This window comes from Sinocyclocheilus anshuiensis, unplaced genomic scaffold (assembly GCF_001515605.1).
Source record: "Sinocyclocheilus anshuiensis isolate Anshui unplaced genomic scaffold, SAMN03320099.WGS_v1.1 scaffold3416, whole genome shotgun sequence".
Classification (NCBI taxonomy): Eukaryota; Metazoa; Chordata; class Actinopteri; order Cypriniformes; family Cyprinidae; genus Sinocyclocheilus; species Sinocyclocheilus anshuiensis.
In genome coordinates, this window is record NW_015550134.1 from 35,627 (window position 1) to 52,703 (window position 17,077).

General features: G+C 39.3%; 3 protein-coding genes across 8 annotated transcripts in view; 2 read left to right on the forward strand and 1 right to left on the reverse strand.

The window, feature by feature from the left end:
• Positions 1–290: 290 nt before the first annotated feature.
• On the forward strand, positions 291–6,704 carry LOC107660990 (chloride intracellular channel protein 1-like). Its single transcript, XM_016450429.1, has 6 exons — positions 291–565; positions 2,959–3,068; positions 3,398–3,523; positions 3,679–3,785; positions 5,189–5,370; positions 5,454–6,704. Exons 1-6 carry the CDS (start codon positions 527–529, stop codon positions 5,613–5,615), a joined length of 726 nt encoding a protein of 241 aa, XP_016305915.1. The 5' UTR covers positions 291–526; the 3' UTR covers positions 5,616–6,704.
• Positions 6,705–7,007: 303 nt separating this feature from the next.
• On the reverse strand, positions 7,008–10,908 carry LOC107660993 (lymphocyte antigen 6B). Its single transcript, XM_016450431.1, has 3 exons — positions 10,706–10,908; positions 9,479–9,601; positions 7,008–7,588 (listed from the first exon to the last, which is right to left on the reverse strand). Exons 1-3 carry the CDS (start codon positions 10,758–10,760, stop codon positions 7,374–7,376), a joined length of 393 nt encoding a protein of 130 aa, XP_016305917.1. The 5' UTR covers positions 10,761–10,908; the 3' UTR covers positions 7,008–7,373.
• A 4,145-nt stretch (positions 10,909–15,053) lies between these two features.
• LOC107660989 (N(G),N(G)-dimethylarginine dimethylaminohydrolase 2-like) overlaps positions 15,054–17,077 on the forward strand; it is a 10,220-nt gene continuing 8,196 nt past the window's right edge. For 2 of the 6 annotated variants that reach the window (XM_016450423.1, XM_016450427.1), the window contains exon 1: positions 15,054–15,311. The gene's annotated coding sequence lies outside the window, so the exon portion shown is untranslated. The other 4 variants (XM_016450424.1, XM_016450426.1, XM_016450428.1 and 1 more) reach the window with 3 other exon arrangements.

Consider the following 17,077-nt stretch of genomic DNA (forward strand, 5'->3'; position numbering starts at 1 on the left):
ATGCATATTAAACAGTTAGTTTCGGTCTAGTTTGTTTGCAAACGTTTGACACTGCAGGGTTAAAAATAGCGCAGACGCATATAGTAGCATCACCAACAGTTATAATATGGTTACAAGTTAGAGGAAGTTCAAGGCTCGTCAAAATCAGGAAATGAGAGAGAGAGAGAGAGAGAGAGAGAGAGAGAGAGAGAGAGAGAGAGAGAGAGAGAGAGAGAGAGACAGCGTCACATCACAGTAGAGTCAGCTGTCTTAACCGCGGCGCGTTATTGATTTCGATACAAAACGCTAACAGTAAATGTTCGTACATTAGTCACGCGGAAATCAGACAAATTCAAATTCCCCTCCCACTGCCAGATTCATAGCTCGAAGGGGAAAAGTTGCGTACAATTTCCAACTGTTCAAGGCACAGCGGAAGTGAGCTCGGAGAAAAGGCGACAGGAATACAGGACATTGATTTATTGAGCTGTAGGATCGCTGTCATAAAGCTCTCTCTAGTTATTTGGCCGTCGCTGGAGGACCGTCCGAGATGAGTGAGGAGAGACCCGAGGTTGAGCTCTTCGTGAAGGTGAGTTTCCCCGCAGGCTGCTGGAGGATCAAAGGCCATTATTTGTGACTTCACTCAGGACTAATGCAGCTTTAGCCAACTGAATACCTTCACATAATGTAATAAACCTATCATTAGTGATGTAATAAAATATTTGTAATGTAGTAATTGGCACAAAACGTGATAAAATCGTGAGCTTGTAATGTAATAACGCTTTTTAAATTATGGCATTACCTTATGAAATCACCAAAAAATGTATATAAAAAAATATATATAAATAGAAAACGGTGATTTTCTTTTAATCTAAATATAGTTTTAAACTACATATGAAAAATGCACCAGATTTAAATATTCATGCATTTATTATTTCTATTAGTATTTTTTATTGTTGTTGATAATGTTATTAGTAGTAATAGTATTACAGTCAGGTCACGTCACCTTTATTTCTATAGCACTTAAAATAACACAATACATACAAAGCAGATTTACCGTGATGAACAGGAAAGTAAGGCGTTGGGGCGCCACGTGCTGCCAGCACAGCTTCAGTGCTCCCAGAACCTCAACTGGAGGCATGCACCATTCTTCCTAAAGATATTCCTGCATTTGGTGTTTTGATGATGGTAGTGGAGAGCACTGTCTAACACCTCAGTCCAAAATCTCCCATATAGGTGTCCAACTGGGTTGAGATCTGCTCACTGCAAAGATCATAATATATGCTTCATGTTCATATGCGTGTATAAAGAGTGCATATGCAGTAAAAACAGTTGCCAGAGAGTAACACAACTTAAAGCAAAAGAAAAAAAATCCCCTTTTAACACCAATAATTTAAATAACTACAATAATATTAATGAAACAAATAGCAGTTTCAACCAGCAACCAATGGAAAACAATAATAAATCCACAAACTGAAGGATGCATCTATGGTACACATATCGTATCGTCTCGTGTGAGCCTAAGCTGTTTCCACCACGGGAAGATGGTGAAACGAAGCAGTTTGTGAAGAACTTGTGTTAGGTTTACTACAGGAAGATTTGGCTGGTAGCTTGAAAAAATTAGTTAGAAAAAACAATAATTCAACAGCACATTACTAACATATGAATATGCAGAATATGTAGTTTTTTTTATGGTTGCTATTTAAATTATTATATTATATTATATTTATTGTTGATTATATTTATTTATTAATCCAGTGCATAAAACTTCAAATCTGTTTTGGGGCCATAGCAAATTAAAATGGAGCAGATCAAAACCACAAAATTTCTATGAAACACTTTGACTTCACAATGTAGCCTAATGTGCTCATAATTTTATGTTGAGAGACATTTTTTCTATTGTAAATATTGTTCCACATATACACTATGTGCTGCTATTAGGTTATGAATCATTATTATTTTATGTTTGCAATTAACTGTGATTAAGTTGCTGTCATGTGTTTATAATGTAATAAGTGTTTCACAAAATAATCTATTACATTATGTGAAAAACATTTTATTGTGAGCTCATATTACATAAATTCTCAATTAAACTAATTGAAAAAATTATTACATTATGAACATTTCATTGCATTAATAGCCTAATATTTTATGCCTTGTTATTATTAAGTGCTATAGAATGAGTTTTTTATTTTTTTAATTGTAAATAAGTAAATAAATCAAAGAGTCAGTTAAATAGATGCATTTACGGTTGATTTAATCCTCGATTCCTTCATTTTTATGTCTTAATATGTAATATATGTTCAATGTAGTCAATCTACGAGCTCTTCATTATTCAGTTGACTGTTAAAATCCCAATGAAGTGGCTTGATAAGAGCAGTTTTTTATGTAGCATTTATAAATAAAATGTGGAGGTTGTCTAACAGTTTACAATGTTTGCTCTCCTCTATAGTGTTTTAAATACAATATTTACCAATGTATACCACAGCCAACAGTGCAGCTCATGCGGGCAGGGGAGTGCGGTTTACCTGAACAGCTCCTCCATTACACTTGCCTCCCCTAAACGAAATGATGAAATGCCCCAAATCCTACTAAACTGTCTGAACCTGCTGGATTATTTGCCTCTATCCATGCTTGCTCATGAAGGATTAGGATTTTTTTATATACAACTGCCTCAGCAACTTAAACATGTGTTTCCCTTGTAATGTGGTTCATATCACCTTGTTACTTCAACTCATCGAATTCCGAAAATTATCGTGACATGAAGTGTGTTGTCTTTATACTGTTTTTCTTTTGAATCCATGTCAGAGTAAATGTGAAGAGCACTCTTCATGCTCGACGCAACTAATTATTCAGGCTGCAAACTCACATTCACAGTTTGGGTGCAATGTGATCCCTTGCTGTGGCTGTTTGCTGTTCACAAAAACAAAACTCAAAGTACGTTTTTTGTAATTGTGTTTAATCCTCTGTATGTGTGTGTAGGCAGGAAGCGATGGGCAGAGCATTGGGAACTGCCCGTTCTCTCAGCGGCTCTTCATGGTCCTGTGGCTGAAAGGCGTGACCTTTAATGTGACCACCGTGGACATGAAGAGGTGGGTGTTTCTGTGCATTCACAAACCTAACGCAGTTACATAAATGTATAAATTCAAGTAAGCGAAACCTAGACTTTTACCGTTTCAAACCAGTAGTGTGTTACATTATAAGCACTGTATTCAAAAAAATTGGTGGTCCAATTAAAAAAAAGACATTTTCATTCACACTGGAAATAGAAGGTCAAGTTAAGTGCATTGCATTGTGGGATCTCCAACAGTGTGCTTTTAGCACATGCAAACTGAGAGGAGCACATGCATTCAGCATTTTGCACAAGTAGCACCTGGAAAACAAGTGGTGTGCTATTCCTCTTTCTCTGTTTTGTGAGTAGGAAACCAGACGTTCTTAAAGATCTGGCTCCTGGGGCTCAGCCTCCTTTCCTGCTGTACGGCACAGAGGTGAAGACGGACACCAACAAGATAGAAGAGTTCCTGGAGGAAACCCTCTGCCCTCCCAAGTAACTCTCTTCATTAACGCATGCTTTATTTCCATTCATTCTGTGGCTCCATGTCACTGCGTTTGTGTTTGTATTCCATTCCTACATTTCACAACTGTAATGTTTACAATATCCACTTGTCCTCCTCCTCTTCATCCCTCTATCCGACACAACAGATACCCACGGCTGGCAGCTCACAATCCTGAATCAAACACCGCAGGTCTGGATGTGTTCTCAAAGTTCTCCGCCTACATTAAGAATTCAAACCCGCAGATGAATGACAGTGAGTGCAAGAGTGCTGCTAACTGTTTTCATTCTTTTAGATTTGTTAAAAAGATTGCTAAGTGACCAGACCAGGACAAGCTTCACTACATTCTGGGCTGGTCCCATGTATGCAACAGGAAGTGAGTGTGCAAGACTGTCCAAGGTCTGAATAATGCCAAAGCTCAGTGCTCTTGATGCACCCTAAATCCACACACATTTAATTGTGTTGTCTGTTTCATTGGTACTGCAGACACTGCAATGTTGCGCTCTGCTGTCTCCTTGTTAAATACATAATTCAACATATAATACAAATATTCAGTCATTTACTGCAGTAACGCTGCAATCCTGCAGATTTAAAATGTGCATTTATTTAGTTCAGCTAAGAGGTGACAACATGAGCTATTTAATATTCTATTGGTCACATATCTTCAAGTGATACAAATTCACAGCTCAGAGTTCACAAAATACTGGAAAACAGCTAAATTCGCATGAGCTTGCGTTTCCTGATTTCACATGCATACAATCAATGGAATGAAAAGTGGACCGGCCCTTGAGTGTGAGACAACAGAGAGAAGTAGAGAGAAACGGTTTTGTGATTAATTGTGTTCCATCACATCCCATTTTTTGTGTTTCATGTGGACACATTGCTTTTCGCTGGAACCTCGTCGCTTTTCACCTGGTTTAGGCCAAGACGAACGTTTGAACCGAAAATTTGGTGCGATAAATTGTTTATTTGAAATGAACAGTTAATGTGTCTTTTCAAACCGTTTGCATGCTTTCAATGCAACAGGATTTTTTACAAGGAGGTAATCTAATCTCTTTCCCATCACACTGATAAGAGTCGACTTGGTGGCGCTCTCAAACACACTATTTGGCTAAGCAACCGTGAATAGCAGAGGTAGCATTTGGACCCGGCTCTCCGTAATCTTGTATTTGGTGTAGTTTGATAGACATCATAAAATACAAATTTTAAAAATCTGAATGGCTGTTTAAAAACATGCTTATCTTCATTTCTTCTCCGTGTCAGGCAGGTGTCAGAAATAGAAAAAAAAAAAAAACATATATCTGCATCCTAAAAAGCAGATCGTATTGCCACCTAATGTCGGAGAGAACTGCATTTTCATTCAGCATGTCTGCCATTTTTTCCACATTGGTCTGAACAGACGAACATCATGTGAATATCAGACTGGACATTCATGTTGGTGTGAATGACTGTGAATGACACCTGCCTCTGCCTATCAATGACACATAGAGAAAAAAAAATGGTTTTATAGGCTTTTAAAAATAGGACAAGCCTTGACATTTCCTTGAACAGGAAATACGTCAACACAGGAACAGGAAATTGCGCTTGTCAAACCATTTTGTGGGTTTTTTTATTTTTATTTTTTTAAATGAAGCTGTATGAACTGTTTGCTTGTGCAGATCTGGAGAAGGGTTTGCTGAAGGCCCTGAAGAAGCTGGATGACTACCTGAGCTCTCCTCTGCCGGATGAGATCGATGAGAACAGCGCTGACGATGTCACTTCCTCCACCCGCCCCTTTCTGGACGGTCAACAGCTCACTCTGGCCGACTGCAACCTGCTGCCCAAGCTCCACATCGTCAAAGTGAGACAAACAGCCAACAGGCTGATGCTTGAGCAAGAGAGTTGACGAATGCAACGCTTAGCTTCTCTTTTCCCCGCTCTCAGGTGGTGTGTCTGAAGTTTCGAGGTTTCTCCATCCCTCGTTCGCTAACGTCTCTGTGGCGATACCTGGACGCGGCGTATGCCCGAGAGGAGTTCTCCTCCACCTGTCCCAGCGATGAGGAGATACACATGGCCTACTCCTCCGTCGTGAAGGCTCTCAAATAGAAGAAGGAGTTCTCTTTCCAGATTGTCCTCATGCTTCAATTGGTTCCTGTATGTCTTGAGCACCTGAGGTTGTTTGCGCTGGCAGATGTCTCGCTTTTCAACTAAACGTGGTCTTATAGTTCATATATTTTAAAAGCAGCTGAACTGCAGAGGTCAAAGGTCATTTCTGTTGCTATGCACAGGCAGCCTGCAGCGATACATTACAAACTATGGTCAAATGTTTAAGAGGCAGCAGTAGTGGTTGTTTTGCATTATTTTTGTTCAATGTTCGTGTGGACGAGTGCTTTTCTAGCAGTTACAAGCAGGATGTTGTTGCCTCATTCCTCTCATTACTGTCCCTCCCTCTCGCTGTGTCATTATCTAGAGTCTGTAACCATAGCCTTTAATGACAGCTTTCACTCACGGCTGCTTTGGTCGCATACATTTCATAAACTGGTTTTGAAGCTACTCTTTACATTGCATTGATTGATATGTTGCAAAGTCATGGAGACATCTCCATAGGAATCCTGTGTGATGTTTCAGATCTTCTAAATCCATGCATTATGTGAGAAGAAAAAACTAAAATAAATGTTGTTATTCACTGAAAATCTTTTAAATCAGGAACTGGCCCCAAGTGACAGTCTCATCTCGTAGCTATATGATATGATGTATGTGCAAATTTGAGTCACTAGAATATTCTTCCATCTCTAAATATCACTGTCAATGTCCACTTTGAAAACACTCTTATTTATTGTGTGGGGAGAGTTTTGAAATATATGCACATTTGTTGTCTTCTGAAAAAGAGGAAACCAGTGATGTTTTAAGCTCTAGTCTGCCCTCTTTAAGTTGATTCAGCCTGTTTCTAAAATATTTTTATAAATGGTATAAATCATGCCTCGCCCCGTGCACTTCTGGGTTCACTTCCTCTTAACCACTTAATAGTCATTTCCAAATCTTACTCTGCACTCAAATGGACAACACAACATCAGTGCAAATATTGATTAGTGAGGATTTTATTGATTAGATGGATGTTACAACAAAGTCATTTTCTTCCTGCATTTCTAAAATTGTTATTCAGCAATACAGTTTATAATAAAGTTGAAATAAAAAAAATGAAATGCTGAGTACATTTTTTCTTGATCCTTCATGTTTAGATATTTCAGGTTTAATATAACTTAAGATTTAAAAATAAATTGTTTAAATAAAGCACAACATATTTAAGATTATTTTAAGTCATAGAGTAAAACAGATTTAAAAACTTGAGAAACAAATCCTGAAAAAAGGACAGAAAACACTGTTGTGCTCTATAGGAATGGAACAGCCTCTAGAACATGGCCTATTAATATGAAAAATATGCATTTATTTTTCTAGAATTATCAAAAATTACAAAAAAGTTACTGTCATTAACGTTTGCAGCAACCAAAAAAATAAGACAAAGCAAATTAGCTGTCAGATTTAGCAGCTGTTTAAACTCAGTTTAACTGTTTAGAAGAAGAGTTTCATTATTTTGAGCATTGAGTAACTACATGACTCATTCTCATGAGCTTTAATGCACTGTGTGTGTGTGTGTGTGTGTGTGTGTGGTTGCAGGCACTTCCTTTCAAGCATGGCGTCTGCAAGAAAGTGCGTAGATGGACTTATAGTTTCAGTCTTGTGTGCATTTAAAATTTGAGCTGATGCATTGGTTGCAAACGGATGGTGTTGGTATGTCATGGTGTTTCTGAATCTCAGACTTTGCTGATAATGTAGTGAGCACCTCCTGTTAGATTAAGAGCTCCCTCATCCCAGCTGGAGCAGGAGGGCCAGACCGCAGAGGCTCAGCACTGCTCCGGTCCAGCGGGGGGAGCTGATGGGTGCAGCAGTGTTGCAGAGATCCGTGTCACAGCACTCATTCGTGTAGTTGAAGGAAACTCCTGCTGCCTGTTTCTCTCCTCTCAGGTCACACTGTGATGGCAGGGCACAGCTCCGCTCGTACAGGACGATGCACACTGACCCTGGACACACACAAGCATCACGTCTCAGTGCTGATGCAGGCCGTCCCAATCAAGGGCCTGAGATCACAGTTTGCTATTCACTACAGTTTCAGCACCTGATAGTACTCATTTTGCACCAACAAAATACTAAAGAAATAGTCCAATTGTGCACGTGAATTTAGCTTACTTTTTTATTACAATACTTATGACCTATTTTCAGATTTTGTTTGTCGCTTGGTTTTTATTCTGAATTTCACACTTTGAAATGCATCTTTTCAGTGTTAATTGCCTGCATGTTGAATGACACACAGGTAATAAAGTAGTCTTTTTTTCAGTCACTTTTTTTGAGACAAACTAAACTACTTTGTCCCTTGAGCATCACATAAGCCTCTGTGAAGTTTCTAGTAAGAAAAGTTTATGTAAACAGATACAACGTTCAGAAGTACCAGGATTACAGGTCTTTTGCCAATCCATTGGAAAACAAAGTTTCCAGGCCGTTGCGATATTTGCCAAGATATTCAGGTGTTGCATTTGAGGCAGTTATTATGAAGTAAACCAGGTATATTCACATTACAGTCAACAGCACATGGGAAAAAAATATTTGTGTCATTATATTTGAACAAGCTACAACATGCTGCATGCTGGTCTATTATTGTGCCATTAACAGCCACAGGCTTTCCTGCCACACACATGATGAGAAATAAATCAACTGGTTGATAATTTTACATATTTTTCAGATCATCTATTTCATATGGCTAGAATGACAATAAAGTCACAATACACTAGTCAACATTTGAAGTGGATTAAAACCTTTCATCAAAGTTTTCCTAAAACCTAAAAGCATTCTTGTCTTAGCACAACTTTAATTAACTTTTTTGATCCACTGCAAATGTTGACTACTGTATGTACAGACATTGTTAATAGTCAAGCGCCCGACTTGCAAAACTAAATGTATTACGCAGTGTTAAATCAGGTTCTGCAGAATCAGGTCCAGACAGCTTATTAGGGAACACCCTGTTACTCACATGTGCAGAACTTGCCTTAAAAACATGAAAGTCCTCTAATTCATACTCTGAAAAAACCTTCACTACTGCTTTCCTACCACCTTCATCACACATACACACGCACATACACACACGTCTGGTTTACTATCCTTGTGGGGACTCTCCATAGGCGTAATGGTTTTTATACTGTACAAACTGTATTTTCTATCATCCTACACCAACCCTACACCTAAACCTACCCCTCACAGAAAACTTTTTACATGTTTTCATTCTCAAAAAAAAAAAAAAAACTCATTCTGTATGATTTATAAGCTTGTTTCCCCATGGGGACCTAAATTTAGTGACACAAGTCCCCATGAGTTGGTGTGTATTCAGGTTTAAGGCCCCACCGGGATAGAAAACCGCTACACAAGATGCATCTTGTGTGTGCGTGATGGTGTGGGAAAGTAAACTAAACCAGTATCACACATTCCCACAGACTGTGCTGATTCATTCTTTTGTTCCATTTGTTAATCAGCCAGTACAATAGTACAGTGACTCTCTGTGCAGTGTTTGGTTCAGTTGACCTTTTGCTCCTACAGCTGTGCTGGCAAGACATCTCTGGCCCACCGGACATTCCTGGGGGAATTTCACACAGTCCAGCGGAGAGATGGCTGGAAACATGCATGTGTAGCATGTCAAGGACAACGCTGCAAGATAGGTTGGTGTGTATTCAGGTTTAAGTCCCCACCGGGATAGAAAACCTCTACACAAGATGCATCTTGTGTGTGCGTGATGGTGTGGGAAAGTAAACTAAACCAGTATCACACATTCCCACAGACTGTGCTGATTCATTCTTTTGTTCCATTTGTTAATCAGCCAGTACAATAGTACAGTGACTCTCTGTGCAGTGTTTGGTTCAGTTGACCTTTTGCTCCTACAGCTGTGCTGGCAAGACATCTCTGGCCCACCGGACATTCCTGGGGGAATTTCACACAGTCCAGCGGAGAGATGGCTGGAAACATGCATGTGTAGCATGTCAAGGACAACGCTGCAAGATAGAGCAAGGATGGTCAGTGAATGTCTCAGAATCAGCATCTGTTGCTGGTTACATGAAATGCTTAGACTAGTTTTGCACGCAACTTTTCAGCGCTAATTTTTCACTGTGCATCTTTAGAAAATATTGACAGTCATTTTTTAATCGCCAGATTTTGGCTGTTTGTAAATCTGGCCCTAAGTTTATGCAACTGGCCCCTGGTGGCAGAGCTGTGCTGCAGTGGATTGTGTGTCCCGTTGACACATGGGGAGCAGGGTTTGAGTCAGACCTAGGTCATGTACTGATCCCATTCACCCTTCCTCACCCATGCTTTTGTAATATCCTCATGACTCAAACCAGCATGGGAGGTGGGCGCACTAACAAGGAGGCTAAAGACTGCAGCGTCAGTCACTAGTGCACCTCTTGAGATCAGGGGAGTGAGGTTTACCTGCACAGCTCTTACCAGCAGGCTTTCGTGTTTACACCTCTTTTAGCTAAAATCAAAGGTTTCTCCTGACACAGAATTGAGAGCCAAAGTAGATGAGACCTGGGGTCATTTGTAGCTTTAAAAAAGTCAAAATTCTTCTAGAGGACACTAGATTTAATCTTAACGTCTAAATAGCCACATGCAATCAATGTATTGAAATCTTTAGCAATTGTCATGGGATAGAGTTGTGCTTGATTCATTCCGAGCATGTGAACTAGAAAGATATTGATGAATTTAGGAATATATCCAAATCTTAGTCTGTATTCTCACTCAATAGACCCTGAATGGCAAAAACTCAAAGTGATGCTTTATACAATTAGAAAACAGCTCACGTTTTTTCTTTAAGAGTCAAGTCAAGTTGAGCTTTATTGTCATTCCGTTACATGTGGGGACATACAGTGTCTCGCAGGACCATGGTGCTACATACAACACTAGACGTAAGAACATTTTTAAACCTACATAGCTAATTAGAAAACAGCTCCAGCTCAAAGCAAATCACTGCTGAGATCTTACCTACATTCAGCACTACACCAGCCCAGCATATTATCTTCAGCAGTGTGACAGAAACATCATCAGTATCTCACGTTTCTTTGGTTGAATGATAATAATCTCTGGTTTTAGATGCATCCTACCTGCTAAAGGCAGACAGCCGGTGAGGATGAGAAAGGATCCTTTAGATTTCATCATGATGGTGCGTCTCCCTCTGATCACCTTTGGCTACAAAAAAGCCAGGAGAGTCGACCTTTCCTGTTCTTCTAGATCAAATTGAGCAGTTTGCCTTTCCAGTTTCCAGGCATGTAATATTGAGTATGATGGAGTCAGCAAGTAATATAAACAGATACCACAATAAAACTCCTACAGCTTTTGATCTGCTGTTGTCTAGAACTGAAAACACAATGCGATTGTGGTGGGCTTTGACTAGCTTGGACTCCACCCTGGTGGTTTAATTTGATTTAGTGGTGATCACTTAAGAACTGAACTGGAGTCAGGGCCTAATTTAAAGCCCAATTCACACTGCACTGACAGACGCAGATCCAACAAGACCCCATAAACACAGATTCAACGATCTGTGAAAGCAAGCGCTGACAGGAGTAACACATTGATCAGACAAACCCAGCAAGCGGCTGCATCTGTCGGTGAAGTGTGAATGGCCTTTAGAAAACACAGAACATCTGACTTTTTAAGAATAATATATATTATTCAAATAATATATTTTCATAATCAGGTGCCACCGCTATTAAAGTGTGTGTGTGTGTGTGTGTGTGTGTGAGCGAGCGTGCATGCGTATGTGTGTGTGTGTGTGTGTGTGTGTGTGTGTGAGTGAGTGTGTGTGTGAGCGAGTGTGCGTGCGTGCGTTTTTGTTTGCACATATAACAGATCTGGTCTTTCTTATTTTCCCTGCATACAGCAACGCTGAAATATGCACAACCTGTTTTACAAGCATGCAGAGCAGCAGGGAAATCAAATGACAGCAATCTTGTGACACAAGCGTGACACACAGTCACGATAAACGGTTTACTAGTGATTATGCCAAAGACACACACAAACACACACTAATGCAAATCTCAGACAAGATATTTTAGACTTTTGTGTTTTCCACCGCTACTGGCCTGACACTGCTCAGTCACCAACTGAATCCTGCACATACATGTGGAGCCAAAGAGGACAGGAATGTGTCAGTAACGTGAGGCTGTTTGCTGGTTTTGTTTGAGCAATGAGGGATGGACAGATGGTCTGTTCTTTAATCCTGTCTGTCCTCTGCTAGTCTCTGTCTCTCTCTTTGTCTCGATCTGTTGCCCCACTTCCCTGGAGTCATGATTGTGTAATTTTGAGCTGTTTCGTATGTCAGTGGCCTCGTGCCTATGGCCTAATCACAGCCACGCTGCTTACGGTTGTTTGTTAGGTCTGACGTCATGCGTCACAGTTCCCGGGTCCAAACGCTGCTTCAGAACCTATCAAACTAGAAACAGTGCTAATATACACTCACTGATGCTTAGATTCATTTTTAATGAATTCTTAAAAAACTGGTGTCCAGAACACTGTGACTCTGGTGAACGTAGTGTACACAGTACGTTTTTAAATGCTTAGCGTAAAGTGTGTTATAAATCACTAGTGCTCATGAACAGCTGTTGAGATGGCATTATTCGATACGTCACAGATTCAGACCAACAGCACGAGTCTTAGCAGTCCGATAAACAAGAGGTTAGTGATGGGAGAAACAAACGTCGCAAAATTATTCAGTTTTTTGAAGCACTCGAAATGCCAGAAGCTGAACAAAACCCAGCTCAAACATGCATTAAAAAAAAATTACAAACCAATTGCAAATGTTTTATTGAACGTGGAACTATTAAATATGATTCACAAGTTCAAGCTCTTTAAAGCAAGGTGGATTCTGAATGTTTTTAGTGTTGTTCCTCTGTGTCATTGTCATTGTAGCTATGGTGTGGACTACCGATCAGCCGATGAGTTCATTTAGCTGGGAGAGACATCCAAGATGTGATTTTCTGGAGAGGCTCTGAGTTTAAGAACCCCTGTTTAACTGCATGTTCTTTTGAAATAAGGTGAGACACAGTGAAGGGCTAAGGTTTAATCAGACTATAGGATTTGGTTTACTTCACAGCCATGAACCGAGTTTTTCTATTTGTTGCTGCTTGTCAGTGGCAGCTAATATTACAGGATTAATGTTCTCATTTAAGAGAGCTTTTTATTGTGCATAAATTTGGACACACCTGTAAGAGCATGAGAGTCAGCAACATTTTTGGTCAGTTTTTCAGGGAGAGTAAGACTGGAATTTTGAAATGTGTTATCTGCTAAAAGCTTTCTTTGTCAACTTAGCTGTACACCTACACAGGAACTAAAAGCCACAGAAACCATATATACATTTCATGGGGTCTGTAAACTTTTACATTTGCTCTCCCCATTCTGAAAAACCACCCATTTCACACAGGATCCAAGTGTAAACCAGTTCTTTATGTGTAAGGACTGATGATGCACAACTAATGCATCATAATGCACAATGAGTGAGGAAAGTTTTTACACGTTTTACAAGTTTTGTGTATTTAGGACCCCCAGAGTGTCCCATTAATTGCCTAGACTGTGGCGACCCATCTAATTTGTCCCGTCACAGTTTCATAATAAACCAAACTTGTTTTTGGAACTTCTTATAACGTGAAAGGTCTCTCACATTGTTTTTGCGATGTTGCTTTGGCAAAGCAACTGTCGGTCGAAATCACAATTAAAATTAAAAACTTTTAAAGAGAATAAAAAAGAAAACAAAATTAAATCAAATTCACAAAATGGCTTAGTACCAAAAGAGGGTAACAATGCTACATTTATTGTGTTACATTTGTCTAAAACACTTTTTTGGAAAACGTAGATTTAGATTTTATTCTTCTAATGAAAAACATGTACTCTAGCTTTGTAACACTGGGTGATATAATTTAATGCAATAAGTGTTCATAAATGCATTGCTTATCCCAAGGGTGTTGTTTGACTTTACTGGGGCATGAGAGATGCTCCATTCGTTGTTTTTTTTTTTTTTTTACATCTGTTCATCTGATATGCGCTTTATTGACTTCACCATCGTCATCTTGTTTGCTCTGAACCAGATCCAAAGTACTTGTGTCCTTCAGTTTTTGCAGAATTACATTACGTCACTGTCATAAGACACAGATCAAATAAATTTAATAAAGCTGACAGACAGTGCAAAGAAATAGCCAAATTATGTACACTTGAAGATCCACTATACACTGTACAGCAGGGGTGTCCAATCCTGCTCCTGGAGGGCACTGTCTTACAGAGTTTAGCTCATACACCAATAAAACACACCTTAACCAGCAAACCAAGGTCTTACTAAGCATACTAGAAACTTCCAGGCATGTGTGTTGAGGCAAGTTGGAGCTAAACTCTGCAGACAGTGGCCCTCCAGGACTGATTTTGGACACCCCTGCTGTACACCATATATTTAAAACACACCTGCCTCTTCAAACTCAACTGCATTTAAAATAAAACTATTTTCATTATTATTATTATTATTTAAATTGTTTGTTTCCTTAGGAGAAAATGCCTCCTGAAAAAATTGGACGACAAAATAATCCATAGTACAAGAATAAATAAACAGAAATATTACATCAAAAAGTGTATAAAGCACTTCTGAAGCAATAGCAGAGGGTAAAGTTACAGAAAAATACAGTACAAAGACTGGAGAAATTTATTTTTTTGTACTAATTTTTCTGTTATTTTCAGGAGCTACTGAGACAGTGATACAAATTTACCAGTTGATCGTGATTGATGAGTTGGCCACCACTGCACTAAAGCATGCGGTGGGTTTGGAGGGGGGTAATAGAGGATGAATGGGGAAAGTCATGTGAGAGGAGGCAATGCCTCCATCGTGGTATGGCTGGATATGACTGGGCATGATTGGTGATTAGTTCATGCAATAAATTGATGACTGATAATCTGAAAATAAGTTTACTATTAAAAAGAATAGCTGACCATCAGTTCACAAATAAAACATTTTGTTTAAATTGTTACTGCCTTGAGTTATTATTTTTGAATAAATGTTGAAAAAAATGAAAAAATTGATGAGATTTATACTTTTTTTAATAAACAGAACATTAAGTACATTGTTAAAAGGGTCATATGATGCTGCTAAAAAGAACATTATTTTGTGGGACGTTGCCTCTTCTTTTCAGAACAACACTGCACACCACTAAAGTCCAGATACAAGTCAATGCAGAGCAAACACATTTTTATTCTGTTCAGTTTTGTCAATGAAAAAGGTATGGCCTGCTAATTTTACTCTTAAAATGCAAGAGACTGATGCATTTAACTTAAAAAAAAAAAAAAACATTACATAGTAGTAGCATGACCCCAATCCTGGCATCCCACAGTCTCATTAAATCCTGTCGGAAACACTGACCCCAAAACAGCAAAACAACACATCTACGGCATATACATTTCACAAGTAATCCGCTGTTTGATGAGACAGAGGACACAGCTGAACCTGACCTACATATTAAAGGAGTGGATTAGAGAACAGCTGCAGATAACAACACAAGCTAGGGCTGGTTAACTGTTAACAGCTCAAAATTCACTGAATACTCGTTATTTAGAGCGAACAAGAACAGAGAACTGCTGCTTCCGTACTGTTTGAGTTTCCAGTCTAGCCACGGCGGAGAGGGAGGCAACAGAGGGAGAGATGGGGGTGTGGCACTGTAAACTACAGGACGAGGACGGGTAAGTGGAAAATCCTGAAAGATGGTCGGGAGGGGTTTTCATGCGGATCAGAGTTTGGCCAATTTCAAGCAGCTCACTTTGTCTCAGAGGTAGGCTAAAACTATGAAATGTAGTAAAGACTCTCCTGGTTATCAGGTCTGAGTTCCGCTGTTTAAGTCATGATGAGTAAATCCTCAATATGGCTCATGGTCGCGCAGGAGAAAAGGGATTCGGGCAGGATGGATGGACTGAGGGGGAAGGGGAAGAGTTTATGAGTAACGTTAGAGAGTAACGGGTGATCGAGAGCGAGTCAGTCACAACAATTCAGCGCTTCACAGAGAGGAAGCCGATCTAACGTGCTTCATCTGTCACACGGTAGGATGTTTGTTTCACGATTTGTCGTATTTCAACAGGGCGTCAACTTTGGCAGCCGAGACACTTTTGGACAACTGTTGAACCGCTTTAGTGCATCATTCAGCGGCGACTTCAGAGAAACATTTCTTCGAATCTCCTCGGGAAAGGCAACTAAAGTGGAATGAAGTCGTGTTTTATTCATGTTTGCAGCACTGGGTTTGTGTGCTGCATGTTTGTAAAGACCGAAGTCGGCAGTGTGTTAAATGTTTTCCGAACACAAATATCCATAAGCAGATGATATTATGTTCGTAACCGGTATCGTTATCTGTGTTTGGAAGCTAGCAGTGGTATATTTTGATATCTTGCAAGACTACACTTGCAGATTCAGCAGTTCAGTTTAACTGAAAGGAGAAGTGTTTTGTTTTTCCCGAACAATGTGGATACAGTTGTTTCCTTGTCTGCGGTAACTTTTATATGATTTGTAAATTATTTTAAAATACAGATCATGTCCAACAAATGTATTGTATAATGTAGAAATTTCTTAACGAATGGATGATTTGAAAGAATACCATGGTACTACTCTGGATACATGCTAGTAACCAAAGTAATGTTTGATACATTTTTTTTGTTAGGATATATCAGGGGTCTCCAAACTCGCTCCTGGAGGGCCGTGTCCTGCAGAGTTCAGCTCCAAATCAACACACCTGCCTGCAAGTGTCTAGTATGCCTAGTAAGAGCTTGATTAGCTGCTTCAGGTGTGTTTAGTTAGGGTTAGAGCTGAACTCTGCAGGACAGTGGCCCTCCTGGACACCCCTGGGACATCCACACAAGTAATATAATTTATGACACACACACATACAGTAGCCTATGTGCTATTATTACATGCACAACATTTACTCATTATATTACGTTATATTATACTCATTGTATATGCATAACATTTATGCATAACTAAGTTCAAAGCATTTGAAAACAGATAATGTGTTTTATCCACTGACAAAGCTGTTAAACATTTCAGAGGCGGACAAAGTACACAACTCCATTACTTGAGTGAAAGTACAGATACCGCTGGTCAAATATTACTCCATTACAAGTAAAAGTTGTAAAGACAGATTTTTACTTAAGTAAAAGTACAGAAGTACTTGCTTTTAAAAGTACTTAAGTACCAAAAGTAAATTTCCTTATTTATGTCAATGCACTGTTTTATTATTGTTGTATGTAATACTTGCAATACCTCTGAAGCAACTTACAATACATTACACCTACTGAATACACTGACTAGCTTGTAGTATCTTTGGAATAAAGAGCTTTTAGAATGTTAAAAACCTATGGGGGAAAAAACAAAACCAAAAAAATCATTATTATTTAACACCCCTACCCACCCCCACAAAAGCAGGATGGTAGTGATCTCACACAGCTCTGACAGTGTGTGC

Excerpts from the sequence above, each read along its gene's own strand:
- LOC107660993 (XM_016450431.1), bottom strand. The coding sequence starts at position 10,760 with ATGATGAAATCTAAAGGATCCTTTCTCATCCTCACCGGCTGTCTGCCT. Across the intron at positions 9,602-10,705 it reads CGGCTGTCTGCCTTTAGCAG|CGTTGTCCTTGACATGCTAC; the intron begins GTAGGATGCATC and ends TCTATCTTGCAG. Across the intron at positions 7,589-9,478 it reads CACAGCTGTAGGAGCAAAAG|GGTCAGTGTGCATCGTCCTG; the intron begins GTCAACTGAACC and ends GTGTGTGTCCAG.
- LOC107660990 (XM_016450429.1), top strand. The coding sequence starts at position 527 with ATGAGTGAGGAGAGACCCGAGGTTGAGCTCTTCGTGAAG. Across the intron at positions 3,069-3,397 it reads ACCACCGTGGACATGAAGAG|GAAACCAGACGTTCTTAAAG; the intron begins GTGGGTGTTTCT and ends TTTTGTGAGTAG. Across the intron at positions 3,524-3,678 it reads GAAACCCTCTGCCCTCCCAA|ATACCCACGGCTGGCAGCTC; the intron begins GTAACTCTCTTC and ends CCGACACAACAG.